The sequence below is a fragment of the Folsomia candida genome, unplaced genomic scaffold, assembly GCF_002217175.1.
Source record: "Folsomia candida strain VU population unplaced genomic scaffold, ASM221717v1 Fcan01_Sc001, whole genome shotgun sequence".
NCBI lineage: Eukaryota > Metazoa > Arthropoda > Collembola > Entomobryomorpha > Isotomidae > Folsomia > Folsomia candida.
Genome location: NW_019091193.1, coordinates 22,778,888 through 22,797,561, shown reverse-complemented (window position 1 = coordinate 22,797,561; position 18,674 = coordinate 22,778,888). Strand labels below are relative to the sequence as shown.

The window sequence follows — 18,674 nt, the reverse complement described above, 5'->3', positions numbered from 1 at the left end:
ATTTATGATTTACTATTTTTTTATTTCCATAATATATGTAATGAATGGGTAGTAGCTCCTAAAAACATCAAATCTTGTAATTAAACGATTTTGGAGATTATTATGTTACTGGGGCGAACAAGTTGAGATGACGCAATATAGATACATATATGGCACGCATTCCGATAAAAATATTTTAGTCATTTACTTGCACACATCACCAAAGTTTATACGTATTTATACAGCACACATATTTAAAGTGGTAAAATATATTCGTGAAATGCTAGTACCGTTTGATCTTTACTAATTTTTAGAATGACATGCATATTATTGTTTGTTAGTCGTTGACTGATCATAAAATTACACAATATGTTTAGCGGGCAGGTTGTAGAAATACTTTCATCTACAATTAAAATTGCTGTTTAGCAAGGACTCGACATACAGAAGAATAGCAACGTTTCCGGCGTACGAATCAGCAATCTAGCGGTTCACTTGGCCTTAAGAATTGGTGCTGGCGGATTCTTAATGATTTGATCTTCCAATGCAGCTCCTCCCTTCTTAATTTGTTGAGCCATGTCGCCAAACATATTCAACCTGTCGTGTACAAAAATAGTATAATCCTAACCACACTGCACTCGAAATGGATAGATGTGCGTATATAAGATGACGATGATGATAATACAATACCTGATTTCTTCTCCCTCTAGTAATTTCCTGTAAGTGGCAATTTCATTGTCCAAAGCCACCTGGAGAGTGAATTCAAGAACGAAATTAGTCATTGATGCGTTCATCAAAATATTAACGATATGTACACATGACTCATGGACTGAACTCTAACCTTGACTTCCATCAGATCCTGGTATTCGTTTATGAGTTGATCCTTATCCGTCTGGAGTTGTTTGATCCTCTTTTCCAATTCCATGATGCTACGACTCATGTCCTCCTAAAGAGTTCGTGACAATAAAATTTGTAATGCCGGGAAGAAGGACTATTTATTTTACTTTTAATTATTAATTCTAGTTTACCCGATCTCGCTTCATGGCGTCACGAGTATTTTGCAAGTCTGCTTGCAGGGCGTGACGATCTCCTTCGAGAGCTGACATCTGTATTATGATTTTGAGAAAATTGTTACTTTGTAAATATTATTTTAAAGGCTACTGGTCGAATATTAAATATTTTGTCGTGTACCTTTTTGGACAGCTCTTCCACGTGCAAGAGAAGTTTTGCCATTTCGTCCATCTTGGACTTCAAGGAAGCTCCATTATTTTCTAATTGTGCCTTCCAGTCTTTCTCCTTCAGTTGGTAGAGATGCTCACGTTCGTCCTTGTGTGCCTTCAGTTCCCTCTGGCAGTCTTCACGAAGCTGTCGAATAGCATCCTCCAATCGGTTATCGTACTCCTTTTGCAACTTTCCTCCAATTTCTAAGTAGTAAATAAATAAATAAATGTCGTGACATAAGCCATGGAATATTTATATTTTCGATATTTTACCAGCGATTTTGCTCTGATTAGCAGATTTGATGGTAGCAACTTCCTGCTGATGCACGTGGGCCTTGAGTTGCATCTCTTCGGATTTGCCCTTCAATTGATTCTCCAACTCTACGATTCGCAGAGTTTTGTCCTCAATGGACTTTTTGAGAGCATTGTTCTCTCCCTCAAACTTCTTCAAGTCGCGAGTCAAGTCGTCAATCATCTTTCGCAACTTGGCGTTATCGGCGTTGGCCTTTTTCAGATCAGCTTCAGCCTTTGTTGTGTCCGCCTCCGCGTTCTCAAGTTGTTTCTTTAGCTCCGCATTTTCATTCAAAAGACTCTGTACCCTGTCAAAATTTAAGCATTCATTACATGAATATCTTCGCTATTGTATGTGTACCCAGCATACGTATGTACATGGCGTAAGGGTAACTTTTAAAATCGAGTTTATAACAGTAAATAAGTGTGTGGTTTAAACTTGCTTCGTGTTGGCATCGTTCAACGAATTTTTCAGAGTGCCCAGCGACAACTCGGCCTTCGCCTTTTCCTTCTCCGCCTTCTCCAGTCGAGCTCGGACGTCGTTGCTCTCATTAAGATAAGTCTGTTTCAGTGACTCTGTAGTTTTTGTCAATGTGGCCTCGACCGATTGTACCTTATTAGTAATAAGTAATGATCATTTATAAATGAATATGCACTAGTCTTAACTATATAAATATATACATAAATATAATTTAAATCTATAGTGCCAACCTGGGCGGCTAATTTGGCGTTGTCTCCTTCCAACTGGTGGTTGCGGTCAATAATGGCAGCAAACCGATTGTTCAAATGAATCAAAGTGTTTTTCTCCTCGATTCGAGTCATTTTGTTTGGCGTCATCGGGCGCTCGTCTGGAAATCAAATTAAAAAGTTGAAGCAAAATTGTGAACACGGATGCAATCATCAATTCATAAAACAATTCGGCAAGATGCGTAATATCGTAAAAAGATGTGTGCATTTGTTTGTGCAGAACTAATGATCACGCCTGCAGCGTATGTCGCCCACCTTTTCCACCACTTCTAAATTGTGGGGGCAATGGTAACTGAGCGTTCAGACTTTCCGGGTTTTCAGTCGTTTTATTACTGGAGCTGTGTGGGACCTGCGTGGTGGTTGAGGTCTGAGCTGAGGTTGTGGGAGTGGTTGATGATGCCGATTTTGGCGTAGATCGCAACTCCATTTCGAGACGAGGCCTGGATTTTTCGACAGAGTCGGCCGCGTCGTCTTTTTCCCGTCGTTTCATTCCTCGACCGGAATTTCCTGATGAACATAGGCAAGGTCTTTAATTTGCATAAGCGAGTTTCAATCCTTTGAACGTGTTAAAAGATTTCTAGTAAAATTCGTATTAAGCACTATAGCTTAAACAAGAACAAAGGTTGAGAAAAGTTGGTTAATATTTTTGAACTGAAACTCGCTTAAAATTAAAAACCTTGTGGTGGTTTTGTGTAAAATTAAATCTAATCGCTACCATCCATTCTAATTTATGTATTGGTTACTAATTAATTGTGCATTGGCCCCATTGCAAGTTGCATCTAATGACGTCTGATCGAATCAAATTTTGAATTAACACGTACATAGCGATCGCGTCAGTCATCCCTTGCTGAATTGCATGTACATACATACATATGTACAAACTAGTACGTATTTGCATATATATTTCCTCGTTCACGCCTTTTACACCCTTTAAAACTCAAGTGAGCAAAGTAATGGTGGAAGTAATTGTAAAATATTGCCATTAAAGTAGTGGAAAATGCATTATGATTATTATGTCTGTTGGTTTGCTGGGTCCTGTGCTCCATTTTTACAACAACAACAATCTATGAAAGTGTTTCTGCAGTTTGCAGAGGACGGACGAGTTATATAATCCTTATCGCATGGTTTTTGTTATTTAACTGTGTGCCAAATTGCGTCTTATAGTTCTATTATGTATGCAGCATTGCAGGTCTGTGTGTTGGTTGGTGTGCAAATTGGCTTGATTTGGGCTGTCCAGCGACAGCCCGAGGTTATTTTTTAAGCTGGTGTATTTATTGCTTTATTGTCCTCTCCGACATTCCTTTGCATAATATACGAAAATTTCGTCCAGGCAACGACTACGTGCGAAACTTTAGTGCAACCTTATTATGCAAGGTAATGTATCCCACCAAAGAATTGGATACAGTGCAGTATTCATGCTGTTTGTTTTTCATGTACGTTTCATGAGACATTTTATGTAATAGTCAGTCTAGTAATTAAATGGCAACTTATGCAATAACAAAATCTAGTTTTCAAGTAGTTTGGTTTGATGTGTACAACCAGTAATTACGTGAAATGCCCCAGAGTGCAAACAGCCAATTTCATAGACAGTTCCTGTCAAAAAGTCATTCAGATTTCTGCACTTATGTACTTACATAAAATGAGCGGATACATATATGACGTATGTATCGTACATATATAGTTCACATTAATATTCCAATAAACAAACATGAATGTAAAATACTCTAAAATGCATTAAGCTTGATAACTATCAATTTACAAATGACATTGAGTTCATTTAAAATTACAAACGGTTAAAATTGATGATGTCAGACTACACAAGCGATAAAAATACCATTTACATTGCCCCAAATAATAACAATCCACTCAACCAATTACTCTGCTGACATAACCCCTTAAATTATCAAATCAACAATACTAACCAAACACGTAATAATTGGATAAATGTACTTCATGAAATGTTCTGTTACGAACAACAGCAAAAAAATAAACAAAATTTTGTTTTGGAGCAATAGATGATACAGGAAAAATTGGAGTTTGCATTACGTGTTGACGAGGCATGAGATCATCATCATTTTGGAAAAATTGTAAAGAAGGAAGGAAGGTGGCCATGGAGACGGCTAGTGTGTACTCGTATTCGCTAATTCATTAGATTTACAAGGCAACGTTATTATTTATGAGATAATTCATGGTAATTAGTAAGCGCCACAAGTGCTAACTCATCTCATCCCCGGCGAAATATACAGATCTGCCATTGATGCAACTACCAGTAAAGTGGTGTCATGCAGTGGTCGGAGTGGTCCCCGTGGTGGGTGCTATTTAACTTGTTTGTTGTGATTATGCAACGCAAGCCGGGCCCACGTCCATACATACGACGACAATGGTGCGGTCCAGCATTAAAATAGATGACGCCAAGCAAACCATGTCAGGACTTGCATGGAACTATAGCCCACGTACTTGCTAATTTATGCCAACTTTGTTTTCATAATTTTGGAATGTGTGCATGAGACGTGGTTGATGATGCCTTAATTCTATCTTGGAGACAGATTCTCAGATCAGATCAAACTTGTTTTAACAATGTTTTAACAATGGGAGGTTGGATATTAATAGACTTTCAAAAGATATCTATGATCAACAGAATCACCATGCCTTATTTCAAATACCTGTTTTCACTGAGGTTTAGGAATTGTAAAAGTTAGTGCTATTTATTATGAATTTAAACTATATCCATGAGATATTTTGCATGATAATGCATATGAATAAATGACAATTTTTGAAAATTTGCAACATTTTTAAGACAACAGTGAAGCAACGCAGAATACTGCAGTACCATTACCCCCACATTCACAAATTAAGTAGACCAACAAAAATCGCAATTACCGGAATTCGGTCCAGGAGAAGGCGTAAGTCTGCCGTCCTTTCCAACACCATTCGTCAACTTCAAACTTCTCTCGGGTGGTTGGGGTTTCGATGCCATTGTTAATGCTCAGATAACAACTTTTCTTCAATTAATTAAACTTTTCGTGAACGGACGACAGGTTTTATTCCTACTATTCTTACGCACAAGTGGTGACTACTACTTCTCCTTCGGCTGGAGGCTGCTGACTGTGTCCTGAGCAAGAGATGCAAGTGATTGAATTACGAAAATTAAATTGACCAGATGAACACGGTTTGAGGTACAATAGCAGCGGTGACATCAGCCCCAGAGTCGAGATGAGATGCAGAAAACCTTGAATCGTCGTCGTCGTTGTCGTCATATTTGCACAGGGCAAGAACAAGTAGACTACGTACTTACACACATACATCCGATCACAACTTTACAGTACAACATTACACATGATTTCGTGAATTACTTCATCATCATTGACTTTGATTTCTTTTTTCTTGCTCAAGATGCACTTTGCTTCAGCTTGAGCAGGTAAGCCAACAACCAGGTACTGCACATGTACACATATTTATGTAAGGAAAGTATAATAGCAATGCTGATTGGAAGAGGCTTTTGGCGTGAGCGTATACCATTTAATAAATTCATGCCTTGCTGCAAGTCGTATCGAGTTTCATTGCACGTTAACATAATGCAATAAGGATTTAAAGTTTAAAATAAGTTATTTATACGTCTATATAAAGGACCTATTATGTACGGTATAAGGATAAAATAAATTAATTTATTGGTAAAGGTGAAGATATCGATGTGTACAACGAAAGAGAATGTTCATACAGAATTGCATCTTCAAGTTTACATATTTCACGAAAGTGAGCCTTGAATTGAAAATCAAGGCTGGAATATTAAGGTGAAAAGGACTTGTATAAGAAAATGTGAGGAGTGTTTACTTGTATTGTTCTCTGCCAACAAAACTTCTGAATGTTTCTCATCAGAATTGTGAAAATAAGGTTTACAAATATTCATGGATAGGTAAACTAGATTGTGAGCGCATTTTGTCGGATAAGATTTTATGTATCAAGTGAAATTCGCATGACAAATTAAAACATGATGATGGTGTAAGTAAGTGGTCCATCATCACTTTTTTTGGCATGTATAAGAATAAACCACGCTATTTTTCATGATGAAAGGTTTGTGTATTTAATAATAATTAAATAAGTGTACACAAGTAATCATGTTCGAGTATTGCTTTGGCACAAGCGCATCGCACAAAGTCAATTTGATTAAGATCACATCATCGACATTGACGACGACTGATGTTTTCTTATTTGCTTACTTTGTTGCCTGCCCTGGTTTTTTTCTTAGGTTTGCTGAATCATCATCCTAGTTTGTTGTGAATTCTGCTCAATGCCACGAGTCATGATGATTTATTGGATTGCTTTATGGCTGGTTATGGTAATGGCTGGACATTCCTTTTATTTTTTTGGACAGTCTCTGCATGTTGTTCTATGGAATATGTGCTTGTAATTCATTTTACTTGTGCTGTGTATAATAATCACATAAACAGATCTATTGTTCTTGTTGGCAAATCATGAACTTTTACCATGCATGCATCCTAAACTGCTTATTATCTCCTCATTTACTTAAGTTAGTGAATTTTAAGTTGTGTGAAATTTAATTTTTCCAGTTTCTCAGCCATGTTTAAAGCCTTAAGTAATGCTTCAGTTGTCGTGTCGGCTGTGGGCCGGTTGCATGTCAGTTATGGTCATTTTAAAATTTGCATTGAGTAAACAATCATCAAGTTTGCAGCGTGGGATGAGGTGTTTATTTATATAGTTAATCCTCCTGATGAGTATCTTGATGCATATCTGGCGAGATTCATGATTCATTTAGTATTGACCGTCTTCAACAAGCATGGTGCGCGATGGTCATTCTAATGGCTATGCTTGAGCATAATTAAGAGTCCTTCTTTTACTTGTAGATAATTTCTAGTTATTTTCAGCCGCGACTTATCCTTGACTCAGTGTTGGAATTGGATATGCTAATTTCGATTAGAATGGTACATGGAATTGGTCAACCAAGGATTACGTCATTATGTTTCAGCATGGCTCAGAAATAAATGACGTAGGATTTAGTGTGATCACGTCTATTTTTTGTTTGTGAAGCATTTAAACAGTCTAAATTTCAACCGGTTTCTAATAAAAATAATTAATTTGTGAGGTGTGTAATAATAAGTAAGTATGCATAGTTAAGAGAGGTAAAGGCGATAAAGAGTACGTTCGCCCTTCGAAGAGATGGTGATGTTGACCAACCTTTACACTAATTATTATGTCACCCGTCAAATCATTTATGCAAAACATGGCAAACGTTTTTCATCAATACACTTAACTTCTGTTTTTTTCTAGATGTAACGCGATACAATACAAACATTATTTATTGCGTATAAGTAATTTACCTACGTGCCCATGTTGACCTATGCATGGAGGTATTTAAATAATCAGCAAATAATAGACCTTCCTACCTTATTATGGAAATCACCACTAATAATAATAAAGCTTTCATGAAATTATGCTGGTATCATCAGGAAGTGTGGTAAGTTAGATAATTTTAATGCAATGCAATTTAATGAATTAATTACTTTGAGGGTTGGCCCTAGTCGTTTACTCATTCATCATCACGCATTATTACACTTCACTTAACTGAGAATTAAGGATAGTACATACAGTTAAAGCGATGGCTCCAGTTGTTGGGGTTGTGGGATGACTGCTGGAGGTGTCATTTCTGAGACGTGTTCTTTGAAAATTTCCTGCACCGTCTTTTCCGCTAACATTAACGTGGCAGCAAATATTCCAGAGTTTGGTGTTCGTGGTAGGGCGGAGGCGTCGACCACTCTCAGTTTCTTGACACCCTTAACCCTGTAAATTTTCTGGGCAGTTAGCAAAGTAGTTCTTTGTTTGTTGGTATAAGATGTGAAAAAGGGAACCTCAGTTTCGAATCCAAAACAGCCATGGGGTCCAGCTCTTTTCCCATTTTGCATGTCCCCGCCATGCGCCCTATACATAACACATACATAAATAATAGAGCTTGCTATCCTATTATGGAAATTAAAGACACTTAATTGCTTACACCACGGCACGGCTCGTTGTTTCACGTAGCATTTCCAATACTCGTCAGAACGAGGTGGTAGTGATTTACAGAGTTCAGGTGGATTTTCGTTGTAGCTCAGTTTCATGGCCTGAAATGGCGTCGTCTCCTCCATGATTTTGATGGCCAGCTTTATTCCTAAGTTATAATTGACAATAAGGCAATTCACGTAAACTTAAGGTTAGAGCAATAATGTCGATTCACTTCTTGCCTTCAATCAAGACGTCCACATCTGTCGAGTCTGTGAAGAGTTTGTCATCGATGATTGCCAATTTAGTGTCGTCCTCTTCTCCTTCAAAATGTGAGGTGGAATTAAAGCCGACCGATCCCACAGACTTCATTCGTGTAATAATCACATGAAGCTGGATTTCAAGTTGTCCATCTCCCAGAAGAGGTTTCAGTCTATAAATTATTTGAAGATCGGGATGGTTTGCTTCTCCTTCGCCTTTTGCTCTTTAGTAAGGACCAATAATGATAAGTATTTTGTGGGGTTCATGTCAATCTGGGAGTACAAATTGCATAATTTGAATATTGCTGCAATAAATATGTGCGTACCTTCCCGAAACGATGAAGGCTTGTGGACCAAAGTCGACCCTTGCAAAGAACCCGTGCCTCCAAATAGAATCGTGATATCTCCCCAAATCTTCCTCAAAAGCACGTTTCTCAACTTTGGGAAGAAGTTCGAGTTTAGGATTATTCACACTGAAGAGCAGCGTAACTCCGCCGTGATTATGAAGATTCTGTCCCACGCCGATAGAGTCGACTTTTGTAGGAATCTAAATGTGTTCATCGTTGCCATTAAAAATTATTAATGTCATCCGAATGTTGTTGGTGTACTTACGCCGCCCTTGGTGAGCTGCGTTCTGGGCCCGATTCCTGACTTCATCAGAAGGAGCGGGGAAGAGATGACTCCAGAGCTGACTATAATTTCTTTAGTGACATGGGCAATTTGTGGAATTCCATGTCTTTTGTACCTCACTCCGTATGCAACATTTCCCATGTTTATGAGGATCTATTTAAATACAGGAATCATGCATTTTTACAAAGCTGCATTTCATTATTATCAACATTGGATATTTATATTCTGCGAGGTAGTACCATGTCCACTTCACAATATCTTAGAATTAACAGTGAGCTACGAGAGGACTCAATCCCCTTCAGATATGCCGTGTAGCTGCTTTCCCGTTCTCCGTTCCTCATGGTCTTTCCCATCGGCGTGAACCCTGTCGCCGTCAAGATTGCTCAAATTACTTGTTTGTACGAAATTTAGTCTTCACCTGAATACCTTCCGTCTGGCGACCATTGGGGTCCGACACATTGAACCCCAGTTCCCTTCCTGCTTGAAACCAGGACTGCAAAATTGGGTCTTGCACTGTTTCCACCGTAAGTGGTCCACCCACTCCGTAATATTCTGCATGGAAAACATTGCAACAACATTTTACGAGGTCCAAATGATGTCAACCCAGAGTCAATGTCGGTGACAAATTAAAGCAAGCTCTGACCTGCTCTTTCTTTCTCAGTTATCAACATCCCCACATAATTCTCAATCCGTTTGAAATGTTTGATGGCGTGCGAATATGCCCATGTCTCATCCCCTGAAAAAATTTACTGGTTTAGCCTTGCTATTTTTATAAGGTCGGGAAATTATATGCCAGCCTACCAGTCACATTAGCAATATAATCATAATCGGCAGGATTCCCACGGTTGTAAGTGCACTCCCCATTAGAACTCGAACCACCCAACATTTTGGGAATATATGCTGCAGAAGCCTACACAATTTGTGTAACACAAATGTAATCCTAAAATTGTCATGTCATTTGCATATGTAAATTTGAGAAAAGTTTGTGTTTATATCGGATAAAAAAGAGGTGCATATTTAACTGAGATAATTAACCAACTTACGCCACCATTCTCCATGTTGAATTGCTCCTGGGGAAGAGACGGGTAGTAACTGGTGATGGCAGGATGGTCGGAGACATTCTTGGTAAAGTAGAGATTCTGCGTGAGAGGGACTGGAGTGCCCCCCTTTTCAAGAAGTAGAACCCTGTACCTGAAAATAAGATTAACTAACAATTGCAATTACAATTTCTTAATTGAAATTTTTTAGCAGATGGAATACTTGAATACGATTTACCTTTCAGAGAGCCTTGCTGCCATCAAACAGCCCGCAGTACCCCCTCCGACGATGATGAAATCAAAATTTCGTATCCGAGGTAAGCCCAAGTCGAGGCCAAGCTAAACAAAATGAGCTTATTCATACGCCTACGGATTGAGATAATGCTTAATAATATGGGACAAACCTCGGTGAGTGACTTGGACAAATCTTCCTGTTGATAATGATCTGCATACTGCTGGATCAAGAGGGCGATATTTCCTAGCACAAAAGGGATGAGTTTTATCATTCTTTTTTATCACAAGACTGCCTTAACAATTCAAGAAATATTTATTCAAAATGTGTAACATGACCATATCCTCTCATTTCTTGAGGTTATTACTTTTTTATTGGGCTGTAAAATGACGTAGTCATGTAATGTATGTAACAATGTCGCAGTATCATTTTTATGCAGTTTTTCGAATTCAAAATTATTTATTAAAGAATAATTGAAGGACGCTTGATGATATTGCACAATATGTAATTCAACATCTAAGGATAAGCGTTATTACTTTTGAATGCTTCAATTACTACGTAAAGGCATCGCAATTATGGATAAATTTATATGCTAAAAATAGTATTATTGCTGGAAATTAAATAAATACATACATAAATATGTCGTCTTATGTCTGGAAACAAACACAGCAACCACACATGCACACATGCATGTACATTACAGACATACATATTATGTACATACATACGTATATACATACAAATAAAATATTTCCTGTATGTGTTTCTACTGGGTTGGTACAAGCACAAAATATTTTAAATAATTGTGTACACTTGCACTATTTATGAAGCATGATTCCTGTCACCCATGGACATATGAATAATTTGTACACAATCAATGCAATGGAATCATGAATTTCCAGTGATCTTCGTTGCTGAAGATGCAACCATGCCACTTGAATTTAGCTGTTTAACCACTTGAATTACTAGTCCCATGCCCTTCAACATACATTCATAAAATACGTCATATATGTCTAAATATGTATCTTATTAACCTCGCTGGATTGTGGTTAAGCAGAGAATTAATACATCTGACATTTTGATTGACTCGTTTGTTGGTTGGTATTTAAACACTGGTTGTGAGCAGTTTAAACTAGTTTTTATTAACGAAAAGTTGTACAATGCATTCTTGCCGGTTTTTAAAATATATGTTTGTTCTTTATTTCTCATTATCGTTATTATTGTATAATGCCGAAGGAACTTGTTCTGTTTTAAAAGCTGCAACAGTCGTAAGTGAAAAGTATGAAAACCCCAATAGCATAATTCCATTTATTCGTCCTCTATTGTTAAAACTTTTGTATTTATTTTATAAATTGGTGTGGTTTCAAGATATTCCGGCATGGTGAAAGAAATCCGATTCGGTCTTATCCTGGGGATCCGTATAGTAGTGAAGAGCTCTACTGGCCAGAGGGATATGGCATCATGACAGAAGTAATAAATAATTATAACTAATTAGCAGTCAACATGTATTTAGCATAGCAAACAACTTCAAATGGAGATGAAATATGTAATAAATAAAACATTAAATATGCATATGAAAATTTAAAAAATACAGAATGGCAAGCGACAAGTTTACAAACTTGGTCAGTATTTACGACAGCGGTACTTGGACCTGCCAACAAAGGACAATATATTGATTCTCAGCTCACAACGAAATAGAACTCTAACTTCAGCTAGCTTAATGCTAAACGGATATTTTGAAGACTCTGACAACACGGAGATGAACTTTGAGGGGACTGAACATGTGGATAAAATCACAGTGATACCAATTGACAAAGATGATGTGTGTACGATTTTATTGAAATTCATGTATTAACAACATTGTTGTACAGTTCAAAAATATACACATTTGTCCAAAAATCCTTACAGTTCATCTTTGTGTCTCAACATTGTCCAAAATATTTCTTATTGCGAGATAAGTATCGAAAGATGGAAAGGAAGGACCCCTTCGGAGGCTGGAAGAATGAGGTGGAAATAATCACTCAAAACACAGGATTGAAATTTGACTCGGTGGATCTCAAAATTTTTTTCTTGACGGACACCATTCTTGTTCAGGTGCTCTAGGAATTTAGTAATCCAGTCACTTTTAAAATGAAGTCTTGGAGGATAATTCTGCACAATCCTTTAGGAATTGATATTTGTAGCCTTAAGTTAATCGACTCTGATGGTGGTTCACTTTTTCTTAGAAATCTAGAAATCTTGTTCTACCAGCATGGGCAGAACAGCTCTATGAAAATGGAGCAATTCAAGGGATGAAGACATTTTTTTACACTTCTGCAATCCCCACGGACGACCTAACCAGGTACAAAACCAAAGTTTAAAAACATTATGAGCAATCAGAGAGACTCAAATTAGTTAAAAAATATATATACCACAAAAAATACTATGTATATTTTACTCCTCTCCACATTGTAGTTGAACTTTGTACGTTTCACAATAGGTTGTACACAGGTTCAATGGTCACCAGATTTTTTGATAGCATGGACAAAGTTATGGATGATGAATTGGGACTGGGTGTGATTAACCCAAGGGTGACTGTTCTCTCTGGTCATGACACCACGATTGCCCTTTGGTTGACCAATTTGGGCCTTGGCTCCAACCTTGACATCCCTTATGGTTCTGCGCTTTTCCTAGAAGTGTGTCAAATTATGGGATCAACGGGAGAGCAGAAATTCGAGATTGAGGTGAGATCACCATTAAATAGTATGTACTTGTTCCTATGCAAAATAAATAATAACCAACCCTTCGACTCATTAGGTCTCCTACAAAAATGATACAAATGCAGAACCCACCCTTCTGCATATTCCTGGATGTCCGACCCCGTGTTCTTATTCTGATTTTAAAAAACTTTTGGCACCCAGATCAATTCGAAATCGAGAAGAACACTGCACCATAATTGCTGATGAGGAGGACACAGTGAGTAGTTCCAATCATACATCAAGTGGTAGCGTCAATGACAAGGTTGTAGCTAATAATTATTTTTGCTCGTTATTTATTACGTTATTGTCTTTATTCTTTTAATCATAAATACTTCCTCCGTGTGAAATGTGTGAAATGTAAATATCCAGAAAGTGCCCATTTAATATTATTATGAACAGTGCTTTCTCATTAACTTTCTCATTAACTGCTTTCTCATATTAACTAATTATTATGTGCAACGTAATATAAACATAAATATGTTAAAATTTGAAATCTATGCTTGTAAAAATAACTTAAGCGTTGTAATAAAGTTTTGTAAAATAACTGCATATTCTTCGTAATGTACAAGTAATTTACACGTATACAGGAGTATGGTTTTACACATACTTATCATCATCATCCGTGCGAATGAGAATGTCTGCCAGGCCAAAATCGGCCATGATATTTTAAACCATTGGTGGATGGTGTGTGTCGTCCAGAGGACAAACTCTGGACCTGAGTTCTCAGGGGTTTAGTTTGTCTTTTGTGTTGTTTTAGGGGAGTTCGTCTGACGAGGGTTGGCTTAATTGTGGTCGTCTGACCTGGACGATATCTGGTATGCTGTTGGACAGGTGGCTGAGTTCCAGGATGGCGGTTCTTGTCCCTTATTCTTGGACGACCTGAATACTTGTTGGAATATCGTTCAAAATTAACTACTGTTCTGGTCGTAGAGTTTTTCTTATCCCTCTTGACCCTCTCGGTAATTCCGTGATTCATATTCGACACGCGGTTAACGGTTTTCGCGTGTGGAGGCAAGGACTGGTTCATTAGGCTGTACAGCAAGCCGCTCATTCTCCTTTCATCCGATGACACAGGATCTGAGAAACCTCGACCAGATTCATTTTCAACTAATTTAACTGGCTCAGATGTTTTTTTCTGACCAGATTGTAAACGTCCTGTACCGATATTTGGCTTTCGTCTGCGGCTTTTTGTAGCATTCTTGTGGAAAGGGACAGACCCATTATAAGATAAGATCGGAGGTATTGTGACGACTGTGGTTTTTATGCTTTTGAGAGTTACTTTCGAGAGGATTTTTTGCTGAGGTTGTTTCTTTCTTGGTTTAGTAACCTTCCTGCTGCTATTCTGCTTTTGTTGAAGTACAATTGCATTTTGTGTGGTCGAAGCATGCTCGGTCTTCTGGGCAGTATTGTTAGATGCGGAAATGACAAGAGGAGTCTTTTCCGAGGGTGGCCTACTATTCTCTGGCCTTTTTCGTCGTATGGATGGTTGTGTTCGAATTGGTAGGGGACGGGATGAACTGGATAATTGGGGCAAAGGTGGTAATTCAGAGTCAAGTTTGCTGGTAGCATTAGTTGTTAAAAGTTCGGTCGTGGGGTTCTTGCTGTTTAACTTCTGTTGCGTTTGTAGCGAAACTATAGGAATAACTGGCGCAAAAGTAGCTGCAAATGGCTTAGGATTATTGTAGGGCTGCTGAGGATGACCTGTGAGATAACTGCTTGGAAAATTGTTTTTATACCGACCCCCACCAGCAGAAAATTGGTAATTATTATACCATTGACCTCCATTACTTGTTGGTAGAGGTGGTGGCACTTTTTGAGCAAATTCGTTGATAAATTTGTTGATATGCATTTCTGATGGGGTGGTAGTTGACATTACATTTGCAATTGAATGTAGCTGGGTTGGAGGGCCTGGGACGATTCTCTTTTTGGGGTTTCCCCTGGATTGGTTTACAGTCTTTTTCGGCATGTCTCTAAACTCTCTTGATCCTATAAAAATATCTTTTTCCCCACTTTCCGTCAATGTTGAGGACGGATGAAGAGCAAGAGTCGTAGTTGCGTTGTTTGAAAGGACAGACTTGTCGTACTTTTCTGGATATCGACGTCTCTGAATGCTTTGTGGTGGGTGGTGGCTGTCGTAGTCTACTTTGTTCATCGTGGTCGTGTGTGGGGAGGCGTTGAGATTGTTGCGTGGAGTCACTTCCCTTTTGTTCTGCATTTCTGGGGAACCTGTGCTCTTAAAAGTTGTCGCAGTGAAGGACGAAGAGCTCGGTGTCACTGAAAATCGCGTGTCTACAAGTTCTCGACTTGCATAGTGTGGGCCATTGTAATTCCATTGAGCCCATGGATCATTTCCCATAGAAGGGTAGCCACCGAACCCATACGCAGAAATTGGAGGAAGGTTATTATTAACCAAACCCCAATTTTGGGGAGGGAATTGATGGGGATTAAATCCGAATGGAGGAAAGTTATTGGTAGGACGCAAAGCTGTGAAGTCTGTTTTAATGTTGTGGCTGCCATCAATTTTTGGAACTGTCTGGTTTCCAACACTTGGTTTCAAAGTTGTATTTGACTTTGAGATTGATGGACGTCGTAGTTTTGGTTTTTCTGGTATTCTTTTTGTTGGCTTCATTGTGGTGACGGATGTCGGACTAAAAGTAGGCTTGGGAAGAGTCGTAGTAATTCGCGTTCTATTTTTCCTTGGCTTAATTGATGGTGGAGATAATGATGATGGTGCTAATGGTTGGTCTAGTTTGTTAGGACGTTTGGTTGTCGTAAAATTTACAACTGGTTCATCGTTAGAAAGAGGAGAAGGAATTTTGCTCTCTTGAGCTAATCCGTCATTTTGATTTCCACTGTTCGATAGGCTTGCAAAATAATTTTTCAGTCGCAATTGTGGCTGCAAACGTTCGTCCGACATTTGCATTTCAGGTTCAATTGATATGCTTTCGAAGCTTGGGCTAACTGGAGAATTTTGGTAGGAAGAAGGACTCAAGTAATGTTTATGGAAGCCCATGAAATACTGGTTTTCAATTTGTTGACTTGATTTAATACTTGGAATTGTATGATCTCGATCTATGAAACTAGTCAATGGCGATTTTGAGATGGTTTTAGGAAATACTGGTTTTACATGTGGTGCAATAATTTTGTTAGACCCACTTTGTTGCTGTTTGATAATTTCATCGTAGAAAGATGGCAACTTGAATGTGGAGGATGGGAATTTTAGAGTGGTTGTAATAGATGCGTCCGACGTAGAAGGAGGAGGAACCGTGGAATGAAACATTTTTGGAGTCAATGTCATAAAATATGTAACAGTTTTAGGTGTCGTTGGTCGAGGTTGCTTCTTCTTTTTGACCACTGGGAGCAAAGTTGAGATTGATGCTTTTTCCAGGTCATCTGCCTCATCTTGTTTACGACGGTGCCCAGAATTGTGTTGCATGGCAGATGCATAGTTCAAGCCCTGATCTGCTGCCTTATGGTACTCAGGTTTGTACAGTATGCTGGAGTTGCTCTTTGCACTTGTTGGGGTGGGAGGAGGTGGGTGTGGTGTTTTTACCTTTGGCTGCAAAGTATTCGTAGGCGATTTATTATGCTGGACATTTTCAGAAAACTCTGGATTTTCTAGCATCTCATCGTCATTGTATTGATTCCACGTATGATTGCTATTAGTACTAGAAGGAGTGGTCAAAGTAGAAGGTTGCTGACTTTGCTTAGTTCTGGATTGAACACCACCCTTTTTATACTGAGCATATTTCACATAATATTCGGAGCTGTGCTCAATGGCGGCTGTTGTACTTGACGCATATTCAGGCGTTGAAGAAATGTCTAGGAACGCTGGTTTAACTGGAAGTTCTTGATTTTTCAGATTATATTTTGAAACATCCTTTTGTTCAGAACCGAGGTCATAATTGTGTAACGGAGGCAGAATTAAATCATCATTATAATAATCTTCGTCCAGACTAATATATTGATTCTGGTAAGATTTCTGGGGTGTCGGGTAAGGGGGTTGTGTCCTAGCAGTTGCCTGCGAAGGTGTGGGCAAAGATGCAGGAATTGAAAGCATAATATCACCATCGGCAATATTGGAGGTACTCTCCGAACCAGGTTTAGACGCTTGTTCCGAACTGTGCTGTATGCTAGAGTCGTAATAGTTTGGACTTTCCCTGTTTGCAGTGACGTAATTTTCAGTGGTGGTAGTGACACGAGGCGTAGTGGTTGTAGTAGTGTAAATTGTCGTTGAGGGTCCAATGGTTGATTTTATTTTAGGGGGCGATACATCATAATCATGGTGATTCATAGCTGGGAACAGCAGCTCAATGAAATTTGTGTCAGTTTTGTGTGTCTGATATTCTTGGATTTGTTCCGGTTCCTTCCATTCCAACGAATGTTTATTGATCTTGATTGACTCAATGGTTGACTGCCTTTCTTCATTATGTGTGAGGTGGTGGAAAGATGACGAAGACGTGGATTCCTGAGTCGAGGAGATTGTAGCGACGGGCTGTGGTTTTAAATAAGTAGCCGTAGTTAAAGTTGTAGTGGTCGTACTGGTTTCGGTGGGTCCTGTCGATTGTGCATCAAGCCGGTTTAGTTGGAAAAGTTGCTGCACTTGTTGACTAAATTTATGTAGAACAGATAAAGTAATGGGGTTAACCATGGTGGTGGAGGTGCTTATAGTTGTCGCAGTGGGTGTGGTTGAACTTGGTGTAATTGTAGTTGGCGTTATAGTTGATATAGTGGCGGGTATAGTTGGCGTGGTTGTAGTTGATCTAGTAGTGATAGGTGTGGTTATAGTTGTAGGTGTGGTTGTAGTGGGTGTGGTTGTCGTTGGTGTAGTGGGTGTGGTTGTAGTTGGTGTAGTGGGTGTGGTTGTAGTTGGTGTAGTGGGTGTGGTTGTAGTTGGTGTAGTGGGGGTGGTTGTAGTTGGTGCAGTGGGTGTGGTTGTAGTTGGTGTAGTAGGTGTAGTTGTAGTGGTGGGTGTGGTTGTAGTTTCTGAGCTTGAAGTGCGAGTAGTAGTTGGAAATGAGACAAAAGTTTCAGCGTCCGCTGTTGGCGTTGTAGTAGAACTTAACGTAGCTTGATGTTTAGATGCTGACGGGAAAACAATTGTTTCTGAGGACTTAATTGTTGCTTCAGTTGTAGCGGATAAGGAGACTTCCGCCCCCATCGTAGAAATTTCAGTTGGCACAAAATCACTTCTCAGCATTAACATTATTTGTGGCAAAGTTACCGACGCGGCCGGCGTTGTCGTCACAGTTGAATTCGTACGATTTTTCCTTCTCCTCCTCGGCATCTTTTTCATTCCGTTTCGCGTCATAATGGAAATTGTCTCCATTGAATTTGGGGTTCCACCCATATCAAAATACTTTTTTTTGTGAAGGGGGTCATCTTCCAGTACGCCGTCCTCGTCGTAGTATTCATACTCTGAGGAACCTGTTGCTAGATCGTCCTTAATTTTCTTAAACTCTTTATCAAATTTTTCTTTCGAGTTTAGCTTTTCTTCCGAACTCCGTTTTGAGAAATATTTTAGCTGCGGATATTGCTCTTGTGCTTTC

The 18,674-nt window shown here is 38.8% G+C and overlaps 4 protein-coding genes across 7 annotated transcripts; 1 reads left to right on the top strand and 3 right to left on the bottom strand.

Annotated features, from left to right (window-relative positions):
* Nucleotide 1: 1 nt before the first annotated feature.
* Nucleotides 2–5,373, bottom strand: LOC110849486 (prelamin-A/C). 2 transcript variants are annotated; one of them, XM_035846851.1, is made up of 10 exons: nt 5,115–5,373; nt 2,490–2,741; nt 2,199–2,335; nt 1,931–2,100; nt 1,470–1,795; nt 1,168–1,400; nt 1,005–1,082; nt 818–922; nt 667–725; nt 2–573 (listed from the first exon to the last, which is right to left on the bottom strand). In XM_035846851.1, exons 1-10 carry the CDS (start codon nt 5,209–5,211, stop codon nt 468–470), a joined length of 1,563 nt encoding a protein of 520 aa, XP_035702744.1. In that variant the 5' UTR covers nt 5,212–5,373; the 3' UTR covers nt 2–467. The 2 variants fall into 2 exon arrangements, with proteins under 2 accessions (XP_035702744.1, XP_021952593.1); XM_022096901.2 differs by lacking the exon at nt 2,490–2,741 and having other exon boundaries at nt 5,115–5,369.
* A 2,385-nt stretch (nt 5,374–7,758) lies between these two features.
* Nucleotides 7,759–10,483, bottom strand: LOC110844536 (oxygen-dependent choline dehydrogenase). The gene is made up of 7 exons (XM_035846853.1): nt 10,394–10,483; nt 10,162–10,309; nt 9,920–10,028; nt 9,762–9,854; nt 8,242–9,670; nt 8,099–8,168; nt 7,759–8,030 (listed from the first exon to the last, which is right to left on the bottom strand). Exons 1-5 carry the CDS (start codon nt 10,414–10,416, stop codon nt 9,507–9,509), a joined length of 537 nt encoding a protein of 178 aa, XP_035702746.1. The 5' UTR covers nt 10,417–10,483; the 3' UTR covers nt 7,759–8,030; nt 8,099–8,168; nt 8,242–9,506.
* On the bottom strand, nt 7,841–9,459 carry LOC118438851 (choline dehydrogenase, mitochondrial-like). Its single transcript, XM_035859656.1, has 6 exons — nt 9,358–9,459; nt 9,101–9,271; nt 8,815–9,035; nt 8,471–8,712; nt 8,283–8,397; nt 7,841–8,168 (listed from the first exon to the last, which is right to left on the bottom strand). The coding sequence occupies exons 1-6, from the start codon at nt 9,457–9,459 to the stop codon at nt 7,841–7,843; spliced, it is 1,179 nt and encodes a 392-aa protein (XP_035715549.1).
* On the top strand, nt 10,308–13,674 carry LOC110863487 (testicular acid phosphatase homolog). Of its 3 annotated transcripts, none has more exons than XM_035846852.1 (7): nt 10,308–10,472; nt 11,756–11,857; nt 11,982–12,209; nt 12,296–12,481; nt 12,613–12,728; nt 12,867–13,110; nt 13,184–13,674. In XM_035846852.1, exons 2-7 carry the CDS (start codon nt 11,849–11,851, stop codon nt 13,445–13,447), a joined length of 1,047 nt encoding a protein of 348 aa, XP_035702745.1. In that variant the 5' UTR covers nt 10,308–10,472; nt 11,756–11,848; the 3' UTR covers nt 13,448–13,674. The 3 variants fall into 3 exon arrangements, with proteins under 3 accessions (XP_035702745.1, XP_021968499.1, XP_021968501.1); XM_022112807.2 differs by lacking the exon at nt 10,308–10,472 and adding an exon at nt 10,493–11,655; XM_022112809.2 differs by lacking the exon at nt 10,308–10,472 and adding an exon at nt 11,117–11,666.
* The last annotated feature ends 5,000 nt before the right edge of the window (nt 13,675–18,674 follow it).